Source organism: Paramisgurnus dabryanus, chromosome 10, assembly GCF_030506205.2.
Source record: "Paramisgurnus dabryanus chromosome 10, PD_genome_1.1, whole genome shotgun sequence".
Lineage (NCBI taxonomy): Eukaryota > Metazoa > Chordata > Actinopteri > Cypriniformes > Cobitidae > Paramisgurnus > Paramisgurnus dabryanus.
The window spans coordinates 10513101-10539336 of NC_133346.1; the positions used below are offsets into that span (position 1 = coordinate 10513101).

General features: G+C 37.6%; 1 protein-coding gene across 1 annotated transcript in view; it reads left to right on the forward strand.

Moving 5' to 3' along the window:
* The first annotated feature begins 1948 nt into the window (after nucleotides 1-1948).
* Nucleotides 1949-26236, forward strand: part of opcml (opioid binding protein/cell adhesion molecule-like) — a 179260-nt gene continuing 154972 nt past the window's right edge. The window contains exon 1 of the mRNA XM_065259450.2: nucleotides 1949-2236. Within this exon, the coding sequence (XP_065115522.1) occupies nucleotides 2176-2236 (61 nt within the window). The 5' untranslated portion in view covers nucleotides 1949-2175. The remainder of the gene's footprint in view (nucleotides 2237-26236) is intronic.

A 26236-nucleotide genomic window follows, 5' to 3' on the forward strand; every position in this document is an offset into this window, starting at 1 on the left:
CGGTGGCCATGTTGGATTTAGGTCAGGCTGACCAATCGATTAAAAAAAACTTGAAGCAAATAATGTTACCCACATATTCAAGACAGACCAAGGTTTGATAAGTGATATAAGGATTTGATTGAAAAATCTTTTTTATGCCCCAAACAAGACACTGAAGAGAACGTATCCCGTGGTGCACATTGCCTTTTTAAGGGTTAAGAAATAATTTTCATTTCAAATACTTATATCACTGACAACAGTAGTCTGACCAGGATATTGTCATTTAAAAATTGGACTTGCAGCCCTCAAATGATGTTTATGTTGTCATTTTGTGTATTGGCCACCAGTTGTGTGATTGCAGTACCAGTTTTAGCCACAAGTTTTGTGATTGCAATACCAGTTTTGGCCACAATCCTACATACTGTTCCTTTAAAAGCTGTTATTCGTAATTTCGCCCCTTTATCTGCATCTCTGTTTGAAACATTAAATAGCAAGTTTCATGCAAAGTTATTTTCTCTATGTAAATGTAAGTCAAATTAAGGCAAATTGACATCATCTGCGAAATTGTACCTGACAGCTCAACTAATTATAAGCTACCATTGCAAATCCGGGTGAGGAAAGTAGACAGTTTTCAACACTGATTTTTTTAATGTACTTGAAACTGAGTTTTGTTTATTTTTAATCAATGAAGAGTGATAAATTGTAACTATTAAATAGTGACAGATACTGGTTAAGAGTTTCTAGAAATGTTTCACATCACAGCATCCTTGATGTTGATGGAGCAGATGGAAAGCAAACGAAGATAGTCTTAAACCGTACTTCCCAGATGTTTCTTCTACAAAACAGACAGTTGTATTCTCATACAGTATGTATTGTGTCTTTTCTGAAGTTTCAGATAAGTGCTCAGTAATTTGTCAAACTTGTTGTTGTGACCCTGCATGTGAAAACCCATCTTACGTCATTTTTTGTGATTTCATCCTACATCTAAGAATATTCAGTGAAATATAACCTTGATATCTTTAATACTGACTGAGTAAGGTCATGTCAAACATTGAAATTAAAGTATAATCAATGACTGTATATGAAACTATGATGCTACTACATAGCTTAGTGGTAGAGCGTTGGGTGTGCAGTGCAAAAGATCATGGGGTTGAACCCAGGGAACCCATTTTTTGATAAAAAATGCACCCTTTGATGCACTGTAAGTTGCTTTTTTATGAAAGCGTTTACCAAATAAATGTACATAATTAGATTATGAGACAGATTAACTTTGTCATCAAATTCTTTCAGGGACAATCTGCGCTATGTCCACACTTATTTTAAAGCTCTTTATTCTGCATTTCTCAATTGTATTTATTATTATACTTAAAATTATTGGTTGTGTTTCATTCAAAGTCTCTGAGCTAAGCGACCTCTAAGCAATTAAGTTTTCCTCTGCCAAAATAAATCGAACAATTATTAGACCCCGAAAATCCTTGGGAAATGTTGTGTGCTTCTGTTTATTCAGATGGATCAAGATAAACACTGTTGGCGGCTGTCGTCTTTGAAGCCAGATATTTACAATGAACGCCCAAGGTCACCTTGTGAGTTTTGTGAGAACAGTGATGACTATCACAGCAATGGGACTTCAATGCCTTGGCAAAGACCCAATACTCAATCTTGACAGCAAGCAATTACATAGAAAAATAAATAAAAAATGCTTGATCTATAAATAGTAACACTGTAATGTGAAAAACTGCAGCATGTCTATCAGTTTATGGTGACACAGACCATACATTAGCAGGCTGCCCACCAGTTTTATTGAAGCTACCGCTTTCTCATCTTGCAGAGCTTAGCGTTAGTGGTCTAGGACAAGCGTGAAAAGAGACACGCCTCCTACTAAGAGGCATCTTACGCTCCTGGCCAATCAGAGCTCGGAGGAGGCGGGCCGTCGCTTTACGCCAGCCTGCTGAGAGCTCTCGGCTTGTGAAAATAGTCAATGGGAACGCAGTCTCTCTGCCGCTTTAACTTGTGCTGGATTTAAATTGCCCCTCCACTCCATGCCCGTTCAAGGGTGAAAACAAGCCGTTCGCTGTCGTAATTGCACGGTGATAAAAGAAGCAGCAAAAAGATCACAGGTGGTTGTTCGTCTGTTCAGAAGAGCAGAGAGGGAAAGGAAGAAATACCAGAAGCTGTGACTGAAAAACAGTTTGAAGAATGTGCAACCCTGTCTGCTTCATCTTGGTCGTATGGCTGATTGCTCTGCTTGTGTATCCAGGTACTGTCACCATCATGTCTATGCATGCTGAAGCTGGAATTTGCATGAATGTAAAATGGGATGGTGGTCACGTTTTTAGGAAGCACAGAGGATGCTAAATGTGATTAAAGTTACGAGAAGTGTGCAGCACAGAGCAATAGAGGATTGCTTTGAGGCTGGATGCTTCAGTGGTCTCGTACGGTGCGGGGGTGATTTTGTCAAAGCGGCGTCCCAGAGGAATGTCTAAACTCACTTCAGGTAGCCTAATACATATTGACGGAGGCGAAGTGAGCAGAGGTAGGAGAAGACAACACGCAGATTCCATTTACTCGCATTTTTTAAAAAACGCCAAGTGCTCTTCTGACATTTAGAGATGCTTATAGTGGAAATTGAAATGTGTTTTGTTCATTACGTGTCTTTTAAGAGATATCTATTTCTTTTCTGTAGAGGAAAGTACTTTTGTAAACAGAAGGCATTTACTTATTCATGAGCATTGAAAGGACCCATTACATGCTTTAATGTGATACTCGATGTGATTTTATGCATGTGATTTTAAAATCTCAAGGTGAGGGGAAAAACAAGATTGTTACCCTTGGAAAAACATATTGGTATTTTAAGCCGCAGGTACGTTGTAAGCATAAAACAGATGCAACCACCCTCCCAAAAACGAATGAATTTGAGCGGTCAAAATAATTGAAATTTTAACCTGATTCAATATGTGACACCACATTCACACAGAAACACACACACGCGCCAGATCAATATTTCATTTTAAAAGCAGTAACCTTGGTTTCATTGTCAGTAACCTGTTGTGAAAAAGAATAGCGAAGGGGTCAGACAAATATTAGGGTCATTATTTCGTTTTAGAAAAGGTCAGATGATTTAATAGACTACATTTTTTTTCAGGTTGCCTCATTAATGGACTCTGAAGTGAAGCAAACAGTTTGATACTTTTAATCACAGGTGGTTGTTTGCTTTGACTTAATTAGCGAACTGCCAATATGCGTTGGCCAAGCATCAAAGTGCAGCTTGTGTTTGATCACAGTCAGGCCCTAAGCTGTGATTTCATTTTATAATCAACGGCAAAATGTATATAATTAAGGGTTTTTAAGAACACCTGTATGGTTCCAAGTTATTGTTTTGCAAGCCAAAAATGAAGTCTGCTCAGCTTTGAAGTTTCTTCTCTGGATTCACTGAACGTAGTAGCATGCACACTTTAAATGCTAGATAGTAGGCTTTTTCTAGTATAGTCATGTATGAAAAATATATTTACTTTTACTACATCTTTAGAAAAAAGTACACCTTCATATCTAAAGGGTGCATATTGGTATGCCTATTTGTACGTAAATGATACATATTAGGACCTTTTTAAAGGGTACCGTCCCAGTGACAGCTTTTGTACCATTTTTCCTAACAGTGTTCAAACATCTGTGATTTTCAAGAAGAATAAATATTCTACCATAAAAATCTGACTTTTTTCCATGTTTAAGTGCTATAATTAGGTCCCCAGAGCTTCCATCAACCTAAAAAATGTGAACAAAATCAACCGAGTAACTTAGTTTTGGTAAACCATTCTCTGCAAGCACATGAAAAATTAGGTCATTGAAACGTGGCTCCCCTTGTGATGTCAGAAGGGGATCTTATTATAATAATACCGCCCCTTAATCTTCATCCAACAACGGCACTGCCATTTAGTGGGGAGAGAAAGAGGATTGACAACACAATTGAGTTTCAAATTAAAAAACACCATCATTGTGATCATTGTTTGGATTTCTTCAGCTCATTTGCATGTTAAAGGACACACCCAAAACGGCACATTTTTGCTCGCACCTACAAAGTGGCATTTTTAACATGCTGTAATAAATGATCTATATGGTATTTTGAGCTAAAACTTCACATATGTACTCTGGGGACACCAACGATTTATTTTACATCTTAAAAAAGTCTTATAAAATGTCTCATTTAAAAGAACAAATTATATCATAATATAAGGGTAGTGTCCCATTGACGGCTATGGGCCATTTTTGTCTGAGACTGTACAGTAGTTGGTGTATCTAATCTGCATCTTACATTGAATGCATTTGACTAACAATTTTATCCACAGTGCAATACAAGCCATACATTTTATCAGTATGTTGTTCTTTGGGAATTAAACCCATGACCTTTGTGCTGCTCATGTAATTCCCTTTTTAACTGAGCAACAGAAAAACATTTTTAGCATTTGACCATCTGAAAATAAATATAGTGGCTTCCATTACCTATATATGTTTCAAGAATTTAATTAAAAACATGAATCCATTTGAAGTGTGACATTTTTAAAGACTTGGTAGCCTATATTTCTGCGCAGTAAACTTTGATAAGCACCATTGAAGTTTATTTCAACACTGGCACACGATCCCTGTTGCAACTTTAAGGCCATTGAGATTGTTGCACACGGTAGATTTATTGTCAGCTACAAACAATAAGTAATTCATTATGATTGACAGCTCAGTGCTTCTGGAAACTCGTGTTTGCTCCTTCAGCCTTTTGAGGCATAATGAGCCTTGAAATAGCATCATTCAGACACTCAGAAACATCTTACAGAATCGCTCCAGATAGAAGATGATGCTAATGTGAAGCAAACAAAATGCAGATTACGATATCAAAGATGTTGACGACGCAAATAACATGAGATTGGTCAGGAAAGCGCTCAACCTGTTAGAGTAGTCTTCGTTGTCCCAACTTGGGATGATCAAATGACTTCAGAAGTTCTCAATGACACTATGCTGCGCAATATATCGCAGTAGCTGTTGGCTCTTCGGTTACAATGTCTGATTTTGTATTAATGGATCTATTAATCAAAGTGGCAGGTAAAGGACCCTTTAGTTCAAACGTGCGTTCTCGCTGTTCTGCTTTCCGCTTGGGTTCTCCTGATGACAGGGATCTTTTGTTCATCACCGACAGTGGAACGAACGACCGTAAAGTGTATTAAGAGAAGCTTCTCTGATCTCTCCAGATAAACCCCTTAAGGCAGGATAACACTACACGACTTAAAATCTCAGCAGATTTTGGCTCTAGTGGGACCTGTATGCAGACTGTATGTTAACACATTAGCTAGTTTTGTATGTTAAGACTTTAGTAGCCAAAGCTGCTAAAGCTGTTTAGATATGACAATGGCAAGAATAAAAAAATTGCAACCTTAGTTTTGTCATCATTATTTTGGAGGGACACTGCACTTTTTTTGAAAATAGGCTCATTTTTCAGCTTCCCTAGAGTTAAACACTTGATTTTTACCATTTTGGAATCCATTCAGTTGATCTCCGGGTCTGGCGCTACCACTTTTAGCATAGCTTAGTATAATCCATTGAATCTGATTAGACCATTAGCATCGCGCTCAAAAATTACCAAAGAGTTTTAATATTTTTCCTATTTAAAATTTGACTCTTCTGTAGTTACATTGTGTGCAATGATATAATGCAGCACCCGAAAATAGTCCCAGTGGTAACTTTCAATAGCATGGGACTATTTTCGGGCACTGTGTAATATCATTGCGCCTGCTGCAGCCATGTTATGGCAGCAAAGTCCTTGATTATTACGCCAGAATCAGAGTATAGTTCCTAGCCAATTCGGCCTAAAAAATCACAACTTTTAATTTTCCGTCAGTCTTAGTACACGATGTAACTACAGAAGAGTCAAGTTTTAAATAGGAAAAATATCGAAACTTGGTTATTTTTGAGCACGATGCTAATGGTCTAATCAGATTCAATGGATTATGCTAAGCTATGCTAAAAGTGCTAGCGCCAGACCTGGAGATCAGCTGAATGGATTCCAAAACTATAAAAATCAAATGTTTAACTCTAGGGGAGCTGGAAAATTAGCATATTTTCAAAAAAAGTGGAGTGTCCCTTTAATATATTTTATTTTATAATTTTTTGCTATGTTGGCTCAAATATGGAAATTTTCTAAGTTAATTTAAACTAATGGTCTTTACATTATGGGTGATTTTATGTGGAAAAAAAACAGTAAATCAAATAAAATGTTAAAGCAAACCAGCATTTTATGAGGTGTAGGATGCACTTTGTTTCAAATATACCCCCATATATATATATATATATATATATATATATATATATATATATATATATATATATAAATTTTTTTTTTTTTTTTTAAGAATTTAAGTCTTCAAAAATTGCAATATTTTTTTTTTGTCAGTGCACGACTGCACACAACACAACACTCAGTATGTCACCCATTGCCCTCCTGTGAAGTAGTTGGTATGCTCTGAGAGTGTTGTCTAATGCCCCTGTCCTACCGGCTGTCATTTAAAATAATGTTTGTGTGACCTTGCCAGAGGTGGCGAGCACCCCATGACAGATTTATCCCTACTTTCCTCTGACTCACCTCGGCACGGGCATGTATGTTTTATGTGCGCGTAAGTGGTAATTCGGTAAGCTCAGCAAAAATGTGGAGAAGCAAATAGCATTGCCCCAGTCCATACCTACTATGGACAGATAAACATTTGTTCACTCATCCTTGCACAGCAGCACAGGCCTGAAGGGGAGGGGATGCAGGCGAGCCAGGCAGGCTTGCCGCAGAGTCTGGTGTCCATATGCCAAATGAGAGGCTGGTGCCCTTCAAGAGCAGCATGCTTTGTTGAGCACTGGTCATTTGGTGCCCAATGCACTTGGTTGGTTACAGCTTGGGTGGGATGATTGCAGGCCTTGTTGAGGTTCGAGCATATGGGGGATTGTTTGTGGATTGCTTGCTTGGCTTTTAAAAGTTACGTTTTACATGTGTGCATTTGGCGAAGTGACTTATTGTGTATTTAATCTATTCATTGATATATCAGTGTTGCTTTGGACTCCAACCCATAACCTTTGGGCTGCTGATGCAATGCTTAATGTTTTAAAAGTTTAATGTTCATAAGCCTATGCAAAAAAGCACGCTTCATATTTGTAATGTGCAAAAGTTTTAGTTAAACCATCTAATTAAATACATGATCCCCTGGTTTCACAGACAAGGCTGAGGGCTATCCTAGACTAGGACTAATGTTTGAGCTCTCTCAACCTGAAAATAAGTTGCACTGACAGATCTTAAAATATGCCAGTGCCACTGATCTGTCTCAAGATACACATCAGTAACATCTTTTTCTAAGGCTATTTTATTAAAGATGCTTAAACGTTTTTATTAAACTAAGGCCTAGTCCTGGCTTTAGCTAAGCCTTGTCTGTGAAAAACTTCATACATCATAGTTCAAGGACAGCCGGAGCAGGTCTAGCTAGAGATGTTAGATCACTGGCAAAGGAAAAACAAACAAACAAACAAACCAAGAGTGATAGCCAGATTACTTAGGCACTTCTTTAAGCCAATATTCAATTTACAGAGATGGCGCAGAAGAACATACAGACAAACTATGAAAAAGCTTATTAAATGGCAGCAGTAAAAGCAATGCTGATTAAAATCGATGCGTGGCTACAAACAGCACGAAAGTCACCTTGTTGGTTGCTGATGTGTTTATTTCTCCAAGCATATATCAATAAAATCCATTATCGTGTTTTTGCCACCGTCTATTAATATCAATATTGAAGAGTGTTAAATTTGATGTTAAATTAATCTGTAGGGCTGGTTGATGCTTGCAAGCTGTCCGCACGGGTTGCTTACCTTAGGCACTTAACAGAAGGCCACCTTTCCATCTGTTAACAAAGCAATACAGCATCTTGCAATGACATGAGTAGTGTTTGAACCAATACATTTTACAGACGGCCTTGTCCTATTTTCAAAAGTCACACTGCCTGTGAAAACCTTGGTAAAGGTATTTTAAGTCATTTTAGTAGTATTCTATAAAATTTTCTTTAAATATAATTACCCAGTGTTGACTCAAAAGAGACAAACAGTTGGGTTAAACCCAGGAAAGGTTTATGTTTGACCCAAAAATTGATTAAAACAACCAAGCATTTTTGGTTGTAACAACCCAGCACAAGTCTTGAATTTATCAACTTGAATTTATAATTCATTTAAACTTTCTTGACTAGTGAGGAATTGCTAGAAATTATGCAAAATAAAGTTGAATTGGGTTAAAAGGGACACATCATGAAAATCTGACTTTTTCATGTTTAAAGAGTAACTAAACCACAGGTCAGAGCCTGACTCCACCCACTGGCAATATTTGAAAAATGCAAGAAAAGTGGGCAGACCCCAACGGAGATAGAGGGGGGACGAACTAAGCTCGTACCAAGTGTGTGGTGAAATCGCAACAAGGGCGTGGTGAGCTTAAACCTGCTTACATAGGATCGTACCGCTTACTTCACGCATTACCGCAACATCCAATAAGAAAATTCTACTGCAGTAGCCACCGTTCAACCTGAAGAGGGCAGCACTCAGACGTTTTTACACCATATATTGTAGCAATGAAACACTTTATACCCAAATGTCTAAAAAGTTACTCAAATCAATGACAGCACTAATAAAGGCCCATTTTACAGATCATTAACTAAAAAAAGTTAGTTTAGGGTTTAGTTACTCTTTAAGGGCTATATTTGGGTCCCCAGTGCTTCTATAAACTGATCTCATTTTATTAATTTATCCGTGTCAAGGCATGGAATTCAGCTTTTTTTCGTGCCTTGAGCATGAATGTCTATCTTGTCACTCCCACGAATTTCTATAAGTAGTTTTTTGTCCGTGGCACGACTTTTATTCGTGGCGTTTTATGTATCGTTTTTTCATCGTTTTTTTCCTATTTACCATTGGCGTTTGGGGTTGGGGTTAGAATCACTTTCTGTTACATTTTTAGACATCCTAACCCCAACTCTAACCCCAACCCCAAGCGACAATGATTTAAAAATAGGAAGAAAAATGAGAAAACAATACATAAAGGGGTGGTTTCCCGGAGGGGGATTAGACTAGTCCTAGACTAAAATAAAAGTAAGAACTGTCCAAACTGAAAATAAATTACACTGACATATCTTAAAATACATCAGTACCCTTTGTTTTGCCTCAAAATGCACACAAGTAATGTTTTTAGTAAGGCATGTTTGTTAAAGTAGTTATATTTACTATTTAAACTAAGGCCTAGTCCTGGCTTAGGCTAATCCTTGTCTGGGAAACCACCCCTAAATGACACCAAAAAGAAAGCCGTGCCATGGACACAAAAAACTATTTATAGAAATTCTTGCTGGGGACACGAAAAAGACATTTGTGCTCAAGGCACGACAAAAAGCTGAATTTCGTGCAATGGACACAAATAAATTAATCACATTTTTTGTGACTTTAACACGACTTGCTGTGAGATCATGTCGACCAAGTAACTTAGTTTTGGTAAACCATTCTCTGCAAGCATGTGAAAAAATAGGTCATTGACATTTGGCTCCCCTTGTGATGTCAGAAGGGGATAATACTGCCCTCTTATCTGCATTATCCAACCACGTCACTGTCATTTAGTGCAGAGATCAGCTCATTTGCATTTTAAAGGACACACCCAAAACGGCACATTTCTGCTTTACACCTACAAAGTGGCAATTTTAACATGCTGTTATAAATCATCTATATGATATTTTGAGCTAAAACTTCACATAGAGACTCTGGGTACACCAAAGATTTATTTTACATCTTAATTTATTTTATTTTTAACTTTATTATTTTTAATTTCTAGCAACTCCTCACTAGTCAAGAAATTGATTAAGCATAAAAATGTAAGTGCAACAACAATTTTTACAGTGTAGGATAAATTACAACCCAATGGGTTGGGTTTGTCCCTTAACTCAACGCTGAGTTAAAAATAATCTGGCATTTTTTCATGACTCATATTGCACTTGCACAAATTGTTGCCTATCCAAATGTTCACTTATGTCTTTCTCCATATACTATCTGAAACTGATAAAATTCAGCGGTTTGGCTCATCAAGCGAATTAATGGGCTATTTAATGTTCAGTATTCACAATCATTCGATTACTGTTACAACTGGTTTGTTAAGCAACAAATTACGTGTTTGGAGCTCAAAATCAGATTTAACCAAGTGGTGTGTGTATCTTTGCCTTTTTGCCTTCTTTCACTTGCATTAGGTTTAAGGAAATATGCTTACCCTTTCTATTTCAGCCAGTCTTACATATATTAGTAAAGTGAAAATGGGTCTGTTTTAGCCCAGTCAGTGAATGCAGCTGATGCTTTATTCTTACAGCTGTCAGTTTGTATTTAGTGCTTCATGGCTCCTGGGTATTCTGTCAGGGAGACGACACAAAAGGCCGTTGTGATTGGAGGGAAGCTATTTTTTCAGGGCAATCTGGACAACGTTTGATGTCATCGCTCGAAAAAAGGAACATCTTCCAACGGGCAATGTCATTGGCTCCTTTTTTGTTTGGATTTGTTTAGCCCTAAATGTTCACTCAATAATGAGGCACAAACAGAAGAGTGTCATCTGTTGGGTTGTCAAGGGGATGTAATGAAAATAATCCTCTATTCTTCATCATTGTTATGTTATGAAATACAACATGTAAACTGTTACATTTAATATGCTCTCCCGTTTAATTAAGATTCAAGTCGTCCGCTGCTCGGTTTCACAGTCTAATCACAAGGGATGTAGGTCAGTTTGTTGCCCACAAATTGTATGCATATTCCTTTCATAACACCATAATATACTGTATGGGGCATTGTGAACAGTCATTCTCATATTTAAATGCATGCTTTTTTGTCTTTAAAGACCAAACTAGGACCAATTAGCTTTTTCCTTCCTCCAGCTTCCCTCTAATTAAGAATGGATTTGAATTAATACTTTACTAAATGAAACCAACTCAAATGATATGATATTGAGTCTGGTATCTTCTTGTAGCTCCATCTGTATGCAGTGATACAACCGTATGACTTCCTAAGTCACCGGAGGATGCTATTCGATTCCAAATTGAAGTGTAATTTTCCCTTAAATCCTCCCAATCTGTGAACGTGTCTTGTCTGGTAACTGGCCAGTAATGGAGGGGTCTGCTCTCCACCTGCAAGATTGAAAGCATCCAGATGTTTACCCAACTCTCTAACGCATTTCAATAATGCAAACAATGCTAGATAATGTGAGCTTGTGTTTTTGCGTTTGTATAAAATAAATGGTCAACAAATTGTCCTTATACTGTAGCTGACACTGGTGCGGTACACTTTAAAAAAACACAACTTTGCACCTAAAGAGTTCAGATTAATACCTCAAAGGTACTGGTACCAAATGTACTATATACATACTGTATCTGTACCTTATAACGCATAGTACGGCTCGGTTCGGCTCACTTTTGGGGGGGTCACGGTGTACCATACCTAGTACCTGGTATATGGAGCTAGAAGAGTCTCAATAAAGATAAATGCACACACTACATTCACATATGCACACACAGGATTCATAAATACACACGCAGGATACACAAATGCACACAAAATTCACAAATGCACACACAAAATTTAAGAAGCACAGAAGATTCACAAATGCACACAAAATTCAGAAATGCACACAAAATTCATAAATACACAACCAATTCAGAAATGCAAACAACATTACAAATGCACTCAAGATTCACAAATGCACAGGACAAGATTCAGAAATGTATTTCTGATGCACACACAAATATATCTTGATTTACAAACTGTTTTTGGTCTGTGAACTTTACTGCATTTGTGTGTGAATTTTGAGACTCCCCTGACTTGGCTCGACACACAAATGCCTTTTTTTAAACAGGGAATGATCTGCAACCAATTAGATATCTCCCTTGTTTTAGCCAATCACAAGACGCACCCCACGTGGGGGATTGTTTACTTATAAGCCAATCACATGACCTTTAAGCTGGTTTGCCAACCGCCAATAAAACCGAAGAAGAAGAAGTTTACACAGCGTGATATGCACGTGGTGCGGGCGCGAGCTAACGTTAGCGCGGTGGAGTTCTGTCTGTCAGTTGGTTGGTTGAGACCTCAACATGGCTTCTGGAAACCACAGGGGAGCGGTATGTAGAACTTAAAGTGTTTAGCTAGTTATCTCCTTGTTATAATCGCCAAAAGCCTCAATTACAACTATCCATTTGTGCTTATTTTTGTGCGTTTCGGACGTATGTTTGGACACCAAATACAGATAATCGTGATTACAATATCAATGTGAATAATCTGCAATTATTCTCAACCAACCAACTGACAGGCAGAACTTCACCGCGCTAACTTTAGCTCGCGCCCGCACCACGTGCATATCACGCTGTGTAAACTACTTCTTTTTCGGTTTTATTGGCGGTTGGCAAACCAGCTTAAAGGTCATGTGATTGGCTTATAAGTAAACAATCCCCCACGTGGGGTGCGTTCTTGTGATTGGCTAAAACAAGGGAGATTTCTAATTGGTTGCAGATCATTCCCTGTTTAAAAAAAAGGCATTTGTGTGTCGAGCCAAGTCAGGGGAGTCTCAAAATTCACACACAAATGCAGTAAAGTTCACAGACCAAAAACAGTTTGTAAATCAAGATATATTTGTGTGTGCATCAGAAATACATTTCTGAATCTTGTCCTGTGCATTTGTGAATCTTGAGTGCATTTGTAAATGTTGTTTGCATTTCTGAATTGGTTGTGTATTTATAAATTTTGTGTGCATTTCTGAATTTTGTGTGCATTTGTGAATCTTCTGTGCTTCTTAAATTTTGTGTTTGCATTTGTGAATTTTGTGTGCATTTGTGTATCCTGCGTGTGTATTTATGAATCCTGTGTGTGCATATGTGAATGTAGTGTGTGCATTTATCTTTATTGAGACTCTTCTAGCTCCATACTGGTATTTTTTCAGTTGATGTTATGTGTAAATACTGCAGCTCACTGATTGGTCAGAGAGAATCGTCACTAATCGTCGTCATTGCTTAATGCAAGATTAGCCTATTGCAGTGGTTCCCAAACTTTTTCAGCGTGCGGCACCCCTTGTGTACGGTGCATTCCTTCGCGGCCCTCCAAAGAAAATTTGAGACAAAAAAACTAAACATTTTAATAAAAATAACCCATTAAATTATACAAAAAAGTAGTGCTTTTGGTTAGTAGTCTTATTTTTTTTAGGTTTAATTACACAGAATTCATGATAAATTAATGTATTTCATAAAATGTCATAAAACTGGGGTCCCCCTGGCATCATCTCGCGGCCCCCAGTTTGAAAACCACTGGCCTATTGTACCCTTATGTGCCGTCAAGCAAACAACAAGTGAAGTCATCTGTTTTTCCTAGACAAATTCCCAAACTCCCTGTACACCATTCCATCGATATACTCCATTGCTTCTGTGTCAATGATGTCACGGCAGTAAAGGCGGCGCAACTATGACAATAAGTCTATAAATATAGGCAGGATTATATATTTGAAGCGATACTGAATTGTAATGGAAAAGCAAACTGAGCTAAAGTCTATCGAGCCAAGCTGAGGCAATGGAAAAGTGGCATAAATGTTACACCTTTCCGAAGGGTACTGCCCAGACAGCTTGAGACCATTTTTTGATGTACAGCAGCTTCTGCTCCAAGGACGTAGATGAATACATACTGTAAAGAACAGCACTTATATTGATCTACTGAACAATCTCACTTTGTCTGGAGGCAGGGGCTGAAGAGGACAATTAGGGTCATGTGATCAATCTGGGCAGTAGAATCACCATAAAGATGGGCCGTCGGTGCTCGCAAGGTCATTGATTCGATCTTTAGCGTTGGTGTGCTGACTGTGTTTAAGTAAAAAATCTCCCTACCTTCAACAAAGTGCCTGACCCCTGTCATCGCCGGGTCTTTTGCATATAGTCTAATAACTGAACGTCCGTCTGCATGTGGATTCACATTCCAGTGATTGCATTTCTGCACAATGATAGATATCAGCATTTTTCTCTTTTATAAACTTTAAGAAATAAGCGTCGGCCACCACAATATGGGAACATTGCACACGGATGAGAAACGTCCGTGCAATATGTTTTTGAATTATGGCGTTCGACTAAATCTCTTTTATTATTTCCATAGTCCAATACACCTCATGAATCTGTAACAAGGCAGCGGTGCCCAAGCAAAGAAATCACATTTTCTTTTCTTATGAATACTCATTACTGAAATGAGTTAAATGTACTTTAATACACAATCCTTGAGTGAGTACAGAAGTGATTTAACTTTTTAAGTTTAATGCTTGCCATGTTTATCAAGTACTGCAGGCGGCAAAATCGTATCCTCTCATGAAACAAACACGTACCTCACCCTTTGGGTCGCTCTGAATCCGCATACCTTTAAATTAATGTGAAATGGAAATGTGAAGAAAGAGTGCAGGTTTCTGAAACTTCAAAAAGTTTTAGTGCTGGCTGGAACTAAATATTATCCTGTTATTCAGCATGTTTATATAGCCGGCATGAACATGCCTTATCAAGGTTGGATTCTCCGGTGCACGGGTGCCACTGTCCTGTCAAGGTTGTCGGGAATGGATTGATTAATTATGCTGGACAGATAGACGCTGAGAGACCTCTTACTGAAGATCTGCCCTAACGATGACCTTGCTCCTATCCATGTCAGGGTCACTACAGACTACACCACCATCTCTGGTCATGTTACTTATGTTTTGGGAAAGGGTTGATTAATTACTGTATACTGGAAATGTAAAAGAGACCTTTTACTGAAACAACCTGGAATTACCTTTAAAGGAAAGGTTATCTGAAATACAGTTTGTGTTTTAAATACCCATCATGCCAATTCAAATCCATATGAATGTCTTTCTTCCAATGAATACAAAAGGAGAGTTATTGGCCTGTGAAGTGACCAGGTGCTGCTAAGCATGAAAAATGTATGGAATATAGTACGCAAGTCCAGTGTTTCCCATACATAGGCTCTACTTGGGCGCTGCGCCCAGGTAAATTGCAACCCGCCCAGGTAAAAAAAATCACTTTACGAATTTCCGTATTTTCTGAACTCGACTGGATGACCCGTGTTTTGGAGAGAGAGAGAGAGAGAGCGCGAAAGAGAGAGCGCGAGAGAGAGAGCGCGAGAGAGAGGTGGGGGTCGGGTGACCGTGAAGATGATGCACGCGTCATAAACTCATCATCCAGCGCGGCAAACTGGATCAACTGCAGCAGCACATACGGAGCAGCCAGGGAACACACTGCGACCAAAATGGTCGCATATGCTTATGTGCATATGTGTTTATAGCATCTAAGTTGGCTTCATTTTGCGTGCAAGCACGTTGTGTCTCTCCGGTTGAGTGTCCGTTCACGTGCTCTCTGTTTCTCAATGAATTGGGCGGAACGCGAAGCAACCTCAGTGTCGCATTGTATCCTTTCATGTTTCTGAACTTGAGCAGAGTTTTACCATTAGAGGTCTTTCTTCACTGAGGACGCGGGACCCGTACGGTTCCGGGTTTATATTTTAAATGGTCAGATGGGTCCGGGTCGGTCCTAGTTCATTACTTCGGGTCCCAAGTCTGATTAATATTGTGTGTAAAACCCGAGTCGATCGGAGAACGGCCGTGAGCGCTACCGCGCTAAAGCTCGAGTGCTGTTTTAGGGTGCCTCCGGTTTCTATGGCGATAGCAACTGGCTCTTGTCACGACCACGCGCCGCTTCATTTTCTTTATCCCATTTTTTAATAATCTTACTATTAATATACAATATCTTTACTAAAATCTAAACAGTTTGCACAGAGATTGTAGCAAAAAGCAGTGCTAATACTGAATGAGCAAAGCTCTAGCTGACTCAGGATATAAAAAACGCAAAGCTGTAATGTAAAGTCTGTCATCGGGACAGCAAGTAGACTTTTAAATCTGAAATAATTAGTGGATTAAGCTTTTTTTAATCGGCAAAAGAGAAATAGAAAGCAGAAGCAGTAAAAGTGCATCTTATAGAAGTTATTAACATTATAACATCAGTCACATTTATAATCTATAGACCTGCACTGTCTATATAGGCTATAGTATACATAGTATTGTATATAATTGAGTTTGATAAAAGGGGTCATCAAATTGCTTCATATATCAGTGCAAAAACATAAAGTGTTTTCGTGGTGCTTTGACAAACAGCGTCAGCTTTGTTTATGGCAAAAAAGTTTGGGGTGGTTAGATTAATGAACTATAATGTGAAATTAATATGAATGTTTTATAAATCAAAGTATTGTGATGTGTCACACATTATTAGTTCTTTGTTACATGTATAGTCGACCATTTTTTGTCGGTGGATAATAATGATTGCCCTTTTCACCAGCTACCACCACAAGTAAATTTCAGATCTGTGGGAAACACTGAAGTCTGTGTATTGACTATTTTTTTGGTGCTTTTTAATGGAGTCTGAAAGCCCTGGCAACCATCCCCCCTCATTTTATGGACAAGAGCATTGTGAAAATCCTATTGTGAGCATTGTGCTCCAAGTCAAAGGTCATGGGTTTGATCTCAGGGAACACACATACTGATAAATGTATAGACTGGATAAAAGCATGCAAAAAATACATAAATGTACATCTTGCATAACCTACAGCCCAGTCTATACTGTCACGAATCTCCGCGTCTTTTCGTGATCGTATCACAAATTTCTGTTTATGTGTCATTGTCACGTATTGGTTACTCACCTGTTTTGTCCTATTTTCTTACCATTGTCGGTTTAGGGTTAGATTTACATGAAATGACATCCTAACCAAAAAACCCTAACGCCAGGCGACAATGGTTTAGAAATCAAAAAATAGAAAAAATAAGTCAGAAAAAATAGTATAAACCAAAACTTAAAGTGACATCCTAACGCAAACACCAAATCTAACCGTAAGCCGAAACGACAATGGTTTGAAAATTGGAAAAAGCTGTTGAGTAACCAATACGTGACAATGACACATAAACAGAAATTTGTGATATGGTCACGAAAAAACTCTGAAATTTGTGACTGTATCATGAAATAGAATAAAAGATTTACGTGACTATAGGTACGTAATTTCGTGAGATGGGGTAGCTACCACAATATACCGTTCAATAGTTTAGTGGCACGATTCAGATGTTCCAGATCGATTCGATTCCGATTCTCGGTTAAATTTTCAATTCCGGTTCTCAGGTAGGTTTTTATACTCGATTCTCGATTCAACTCAATGAATATAGATTTAATACACATACTATATTAATAAAAAAGAACAGTGAACAGCAGTTTAAAGTGGGTAATTAATAAAAAGAAATTAAAAGCCACAACACGTCATGCTTGCGAAATCTAAAATGCTTCCATTCCTCAGTTCAATGTTTGCGGAAATAAATATGAAAAAATTCGATTCTGCTCTTTGAGAATCGATTTTTAATCGACCACGTTTTAAAAAACGATTAATCGAAAAATCGATTACCCCCAGGCCTACAAATGACCATTCACTTAAACTATGCACTTTGTACTCACCCCTCTAGTGAATGAATTTTAGAAGAGTATCGTCCCAAATGGAGCACTTAATGTTTTTTACTAACTGAAAGTATAAACGGTTTCCCAGATGAGGGCAAATGTACGCATAGTACAATGCAAGTTGATAAAAATCGAACTGTACTATATACTGTACTTTTAATGTCATTGTTATTTGTTTTGTTTAATAGACCTTATTGGACCCTAACAATGCACAGTTTCAGTGCAGTTTAAAATTTTAGTTTTGCAATTGTTGAGGTCCAATAAAGTCTATTAAATTGGGAAAAATCCTGGAATGTTTTCCTAAAAATCTTAATTTCTAATCGACTGAACCAAGAAAGACACAAACATTATGGATGACAGCCAAAATTGTTGAGGAATGTTTACCTTGTCGAACACATGAATAATTATAGTCATAACCCAATACAGTTTAAAGTTATTTTAATATCTTGCAAGAGGCACTCCCGTCTGCAAAATTCAGACAGTACAGAGAAGAGGCCACCATCATCTCTGCGTTTACACTTTTAGCTGCTAGACATTTTCACATCCTGTTTAAGTCTAAACAGTAAGATAGTAATTTTCCATCACAAAGTGTCACTAAACTTAAGGTCAAGACAGAAAAATGTAGCTTGGTTAACTTTTGCAGCTTATATTTTTTTGTATTTGAACACACTACTTACACTATTTATACTAGAAAATGATGTAGAATAGTGCACAGGTGTGCATTTGGGGTGCACATGTGTGCATTTGGGATGCACTTATAGTTTTGTTTACAAAAAAAACTTTTATTTAATAATTGCTGACTTTAAATAATGGAAACAAAGCAGCCAATGAAAGCCCATATTAGATGGGAACACTAAAGTGTTCTTTATAGACGGTTTCATCGGATGCACGTGATACACGTCTGGATCCGAACCTTACTTCCGGTTTCGTTTTTTTAATGGTCTGACTAGTTGCTAAACTCGTCGAAAATAACAAATGTTTTGGTTTCCTAGGTAATCTATATGTTGTTTTGTTTGCTTGTTATATAAATAAACTATGTTTAAAGAACTTTGTTGTTATTTTTTATTAGCGGAGTTTACCGGAAGTTAAGTGCGGACCGCGACAGCGGCTTGTTTATGTTGTTACTGCTGAAACGGTCTATAAAGCATCTCCGTGTTCTCAAAAAGCTGCTTTTTTTACAAATTTTAGGCCAGGGGTAACTATACAGAAGATGGCAAACTGTAACAAGTTTTGATTTATTTGGTATGTTTAAGTAATTTAGGCATAATTTCCATACTGTGGTTCCATTTGTGTTATTCAATAGTTTTGTTGAGTTCACTATTATTAAATAATGTGGAAAATGTATTAATAAGTAAGTGAACCTAAACTTTTAAATATTCTGCTGTTTAAATCATTTTCTGAGTAAATCATTTTTGGGTGAACTATCACTTTAAGATCACAATTTGGTTAGAGTTGCAGCAAAATAGCTGTGAGGAAGGTCTACCTGACCTCTGCTTTCTTATGTGAATCTGCTTCTCTCTCCGAGCTATAGTCAGATGTAGAAAATGAGTCAAACAGAATGTACTATGAGTGCATGGGAGGCACAGAGCATTCAACAAGGGACTCGACTAGAATTTTGATTGTGGTCCTTTTAAAGCTTTTGGGATTTGTAGGAACTTCCCTAATGTAGTCAAACATGTTTGAAGTACCAGCAGAGAGCAAGAGTCCATGTTAAAATCATGTTGCATCTTGTGATATTTTATCTTTATTATCTGGATGTTGAAGAATGCAGAGGGATCAACTAATATAATAATATATCTTTATATGAGAAGCTCAGCATTTATATAAAATCCGCTAAACGCCACATCCGTCAAATATTAGATAATGATATTAACCAAATGCTCTTGGTATTATACGTTTATTAAATACTTTCCCTTCAAATCCACTTAATCCCAGCCTAAGGCCATTCAGAAATACTGCTTTGTTGGCAGAATCTATTAAACTGTTTTTTAAAAAGTCCTTAAAATGCAAAGAAGATGTACAGTATGTGACACGACTGTGGATCACATTTGGTCCCTTGTGAGTACTTGGACCTGAATACTTAAAGAGTTTTGCAGTGAAAGTTTGTTAAATACCAGGACAAAAGTGATTATTACATATTAATTATTGACTAATAACCTTTTCATTGCCACTAAAGAGAAATTACTGAACCTTAAAGGGATACATGATATCAAAATTACCCCATGATTTACTCGCTCTCAAGCAATCCGAGATACATATGTCCATCATCTTTCAGACAACACATTTGGAGTTATTTTACTTTGCTCTCCCCAGCTTTATAGAAGACTGGGATCAGGGAACAACTTTTGATTTCAAACACCAAAAAAGTACATTCATCCTTCACGCCAGAGTTTTAGCGTAGCGTGGTTGGTTGCCATACAGTTAGTGCATGCAGTGACTCATACAAGATTCGTCCGTGAATTGTCCAAGATTGTGTTGTTACGGGAAAATAGTTGTTATAGTTTATAAAGTGTATATATTGTAGATATTTTTCTTACAATATCACATTGATTACCTGCAAATGCAAAAGACCCATTGGAGCCATGTGAATTTCTTCTGTGCACTTTTTTGGGCTTCAAAATCAGAAGTTGTTCCTTGATCCCTGTTTTCTAAAGTTATGAGCTTGAAATAAAGGACATAAAATAATTTGAAATGTGTAAGTCTGAAAGATGAGGGCCATATGTATCTCAAATTGCTTGAGGGTGAGTACATAATGGGGTAATTTTCATATTTGGCTGGTGTATTGCTTTAAAGGAAAACACCACCGTTTTTCAATATTTTACTATGTTATTACCTCAACTTAGACGAATTAATACATACCTATATTTTTTCAATACGTGCATGTTTAATCTTTGTACAGCGCTTCTTGAATGTGTTAGCATTTAGCCTAGCCCCCTTCATTCCTATGGCTCCAAACAGGGATGAATTTAGAAGCCACCAAACACTTCCATGTTTTCCCGATTTAAAGACTCCTAACTTTGAACTGCCCCCACCCCTTGAAATTCAATCCCTGGTCTCAGTTCTATAAAATCCCAAATCCTCCTCATTTTCTGCCACATGTACTTTTGTCTTGTACTACAAATTTTGATTTTATTTTGCTGAGGTCTAAATGGTACTCAACTGGTCTTAATTCAGGACCCAGAGTTCACCTTCACCCTTTGGGGTCTAAAGGGTTTTTAGGGCCCTGGAGAAGTTGTAACCTGCACTGAGATTTGTGCTTTTTTGCAGTTGCTTAAAAAAAAATAATGGAAAAAGTCGCATAACACTGTGTTCAGCACAAACTGGGCTACAATTTTATATGAGCAACATGTTTTTACATGTTTGTTTGTTTTTTGAGAGAAAAATGTTTATGTGTGGTTTTTGAAAAAGCTACATTTTTAAGTCACTGATATAAGTCCACAAAACCCATACTAAACATGTTTTCCCAAGACTTTTCAAAACAGAATCTTGTAGAGTTTTTTCTTCTAAATGATGTGAAAATCATTCTGCCTACTTCACATAAAACTGTAAATACACCCACCCACACACACACACACACACACACACACACACACACGCACCCACCTTTTATATATATATATATATATATATATATATATATATATAACTACAAAAAAGTGTCACATGTTGATAGTGAAAGCAACACAAAGGAATGCGTGGACATGCATGTCATTTTAATTAACTTGCTGTGAAGAGATATAGACATAGACACAAGTAAATAAGGATTTTTAGTTGTGCTGTTTGCAATCGCATCTTATATAAGAATACCAAAAAGCGCGTCAAATTTTCTGACTCGTTGGGTTTGTGTATGTGTGTGTGCCCATCTTGTGAACTGTTTGACAGAAGCACAAAGTAAACACTCTGGAAATAACTTTTAGTGACACATACGCAAGTAAATAAGGATTTATACATTATTAATTCAGTGGATTTATGATTTTGCCAGCCAGTGATTCACAGCACATATGTGGTCCCATGTTTATCCTTATTCTGTTTAATGAAGACTGGCTTGGATTTGCCTTTACCTCTCATAGTTTTTTCATGGTTGTCAAAGATGTCACACAAGCTCTCCGGGTTGGGCTCTGTTTAATTTGGCCAAAGCTTCTACTAGGACGGTGACAGATACATTTGATGCACCAGAATGCTAAAACAAAAGAAAATCATGCATTTTTTGATTAAGTTTTTCTTATTTTTTGTGCTATATTCCCTGTGTCCCTATGAACATACCTGCCAGGCAAAAAAAACTGGTCTAGTATAACTGTACTTAATGCATAAACATATTTATTCATAAGTAGAGACTTGGTGAGAACGCTTTCCTCACATTTTCTTGTGTCTGATGGAATCGTGTGGGGAAAAAAGAGGTCGTGTTTGTAAGTCTGCAAGCAGCGTCTGACTTTTCGGTTGTCATGTTGTGTTTTGATAGATGAGCTGTAGTCTGGCACAGTACAAGACAGCTGTAAAGCTGTTGTCAAGCGTTTCTGGGACTCTGCTGCGAATATTTTCCTCTGAATGGCATCTGAACGCCACGCCCAGATTAAAATCACATTCAAGAGACCTGGCAGTGTTCTGTAGATTGGACAAAAAACCTGGGTGGGTAACTCATTTGATAAATGGCTCAGCTACACCAGAGACCTAAATGGTCCCTCACTCATAATAGGGTGCAGAACAAAATTCCCATTTGTCCCCAGATTTTCCCCAACAACATAACTTGACTCTTGGGCATGACCACTAAATAAAACTTGGCCTATTTCATTTTACACCTGCATGAATTCGAACCCAAAACACAATCTACCCCAACCCTTGCACTAAATTACATTCCACCTATTTTCAGTCTGCCTATGGAGGACCGGTTTGTTTTTTTTAAGTAGCTGCACAAACTCTGGCAAACTCAGTATGGGCGCGTGATGGAGCTAGTGGAAGAGATGACTTCCCAGTGCAAAAACCCCGGCACCAATTACATCCTCGAATTACACAGCGGGACACAGTGCATGTAAATACCTCTGCCTGCCAAACCGCCCATCTAATGAGTGACTAAAACATGGACCACTGCACACACAGTATACAGTCACCGTGGGGCGTGAGCGAGGATGCATCGACTGCAGGTGGTTTGCATGTGTGTGTGCCAGTTGAATAATGAAGTTATCTTTATCATCACCTGTGTTGGTACCATACTTAAAAGTGACTGTTTAGTTTTCAGGATAGTGGAATGTGTTGCATTCTTATAATACAGTGGGCAGGGCGAATCAGCACGATGTCACATGATGCACAAATGTTTGATGAAAAAATTGTCTAAACACATTTACGTTCTAAAAATACTTAAATCCCACTGCTGCCACAAGTGCCGTTTTGCTGTTTTGTCTACCCACAACCCTTTGCACACCTCCAGAGACATTGCACGCCGACAGACGATAGTGCAAAAAAAGATTGAGCATTTTTCAAGTTGAATGTGGCAAGCCAGAGCAGATGGCCCTGCAGAGAGGAGACTGCAGCAGGGGAGCGACGCTCTTCTCTAAACAGCCTGTAGACAGAAGATGAACCATAAAACCAAGAGGCAGAATTGTGACGCGTTTAACTCTTGACCTCACAGCGAGATGCGTTCTTGATTGGACGATTATACAACGTTTCAGTGTAATCAAGGAAATGCAGGCTGCTGGTACTCGGTGTATTGGACATGTTAAGTTAGCCGACTGTAAGTTCTTTGTATACTGTAGTAAAACTGGTCTGTTGTCATCATCTGATCTTTTTACTATTCAACACATTCCTAAAAATAAAGATCCTTAAAGGAATAGTTCACCCAAAAATGAAAATGATGTCATTAATGACTCACCCTCATGTCATTCCAAACTCGTAAGACCTCCGTTCATCTTCGGAACACAGTTTAAGATCACGTGACTGCAGTGATGCGGATGACGTACTGTATGACGTGGCTGACGTGTTATCTGGTGCGCCCCAGCTGGGGGTTTTTTTGCGCGCCCGGGCTTCGTTTACAGTTTGAGGGAGACACACGCTGAAAGTTTGAAAAAAAAAACTTCGCAAACATGTCTGAGGATAACATGTCATCCGCGTCACTGCAGTCATGTGACTTTAGTTTCGCGCATGCGCTTCACAACAGACGCGAAGGAGAAGACAATGCTGAATAAAGTCGTAATTTTTTTTATTTTTGGACCAAAATGTATTTTCGATGCTTCAACAGATTCTAACTGACCCACTGATGTCACATGGACTACTTTGATGATGTATTTATTACCTTTCTGGACATGAATGCAATATACATGAATGCAATATACCGTACATAGATTTTCAATGAAGGGTCAACAAGCTTTCGGACTAAATATAAAACATCCTAAACTGTGTTCCGAAGATAAACGGAGGTCTTACGAGTTTGGAACGACATGAGGGTGAGTCATTAATGACATTATTTTCATTTTTGGGTGAACTATCCTTTTAAAACGTCCCTTCACATTGATGCCATAGAAGAACCATTTTTCGTTCCCCACACAACCATTTTGATTTAAAGTTTCCATTAAAATATCTTCCAGCACACTATCTAGGCTTGGTAACATCTCTTGTAATAGAAGACCATGGTTCACAGGTGCAGTGGCCCTGTCATCTTTAGGAAATAGGTACACTATTGAACTCCGCTAAAACCTCTGTCACGAATCCAGCCCTCTCCGAGCTGACATCCCATTCCTTACGGGATGTGAAAAAGCACTTTAGCAGGACTAGTGAACTGCAAAGGAATATAAATGAATGTACAGCAGAATTCTGTACAGCTCTGCAGTCATAGTCGACTCATGTTTACTAAGAGCGTTACATTATTAATATGCTTTTCGGGTCTTGGAGGAGCCTGTTTAATTTCTCAAAGGAGTTTTGGCCTATTAGATAGTAATGCAGGTAATGCTGGAAGACACCAGGCCATTTATTAAACATAAGTCTGTTTGATTGCTTCATTGCAATGTGCTTTGATCAAATTTACAAATAGAATATAATGTGTTGATCACAAATGCCTACACTCATGCATCAATCATCATCTTAGGCTGAAATGAACGCTTATGCAATTTCCTGATGTCTCTCCACACATACTGATCTCTATTATCTGTAATCTTAAACTTAGGACTATAACATCATATTGTGGATGCTAGTGTTCTGTATTTTATAGATTTTAGACCTTTTCATGTTTAAACAATTTGTGACATTTTATATTGCTCATACATAAAGCTTAATGATCAGTAATGTGTATGCATCATTTAGACCTAAAAATTCTAGTTGTTTTCAAATCGTGGTAGGGTAACAATAGCCAATCAGATCTGTCCAATATTAAACCCAACAATAACTAAACTTTTTTAGTTGTAAGAGGTGATAAAGAATGGCATAATGGCATACAGTAGTTCACAAAAAATAATTGCTGCACTCAAAATTCTGAAATTCGGTTATTTTTAACCCATTGTTGGGTCAAACGTAAAAAATTGGGGTTTAAGCCAACGGCTGGGCTTTTATGACCCAATGCTGGATTGAAAATTACCCAGCATTTCTTAGAGTTTGTGACCTGTTTTGCCGTACCTTTTTAGCTCAGACTTTGACGTACAGGGTTCCTAAAAAATCTTCTTCTTTGTGTGTAGATACAATGCTGTTATTTGCTTTTTGTACAGCATGTAGCCATGCATTTTTATATTATGCTTGTTCTTTTATTTATACAGTATTCATTTTTATATTTATATGTTTTCTCTAATAGCCTAACAAACTGTTTAGCACTTTGGACAACAAGGTTGTTTTTAAAATGTGCTATCAAAATTAATACGTTTAAAATATTTTTTGTATAATTCACAAAATTCATGTGATATTGTCGCAGGCATGTAAAAAGTTACATTTTCAAGTGGTATCAGGTTGTTTATTCACCCTTATACTTTTAAACCTCCTAAGATTTTCTACAATGTAATGCAAAATGAGTTATTAATAGCAGAATCTTATTTTATTTTTATTTATCCTTTATTTTACCAGGAATAGTCGCATTGAGATATAAATCTATTCTGCTAGGCAGTCCTGACCAAAAGGCAGCACACAAAGTTTCATACAAAAATATTTCCAAAAACACACAAAACGAGAAAGTCCTGTCCAGCACCCATACAATTCTTAATAATAATAAATTAAAGGAACAGTATGTAAGAAATGTATGTCAATTAATCAAAAAATAGCCCTGATATGTCTCTAGACATTAAGAAATCGATTTCATTTCAAACACTTATATCACTGACAACAGTGGTCTGGCCAGGATATTGTCATGTAAAAAGTGGAGTTGCAGCCCTCAACTGATGTTTATGTTGTCATTTTGTGTATTGGCCACCAGTTTTGATTGCAGTACCAGTTTTAGCCACAAAAGTTTTGTGATTGAAATACCTGTTTTGGCCACAATCCTACATACTGTTCCTTTAAGAGTTCCAAAAAATAGTTACTGCCAAAATCAGTATTGTATCAGGTCAGTATTAAAAAGTAAATTCTTAATTTTACGCAAAATCTGATATCCACATTGTTATTTTGTCATCTTTTCTCTCTTTTTTCCAAACCGCAACAAACGCCAGTCCTCCTTCTCTGCAGAATGCAATAAATCCGCTTAACCAATCACAGCTCACCATTCCACACATTGTAAACAATAATGGCGGTGC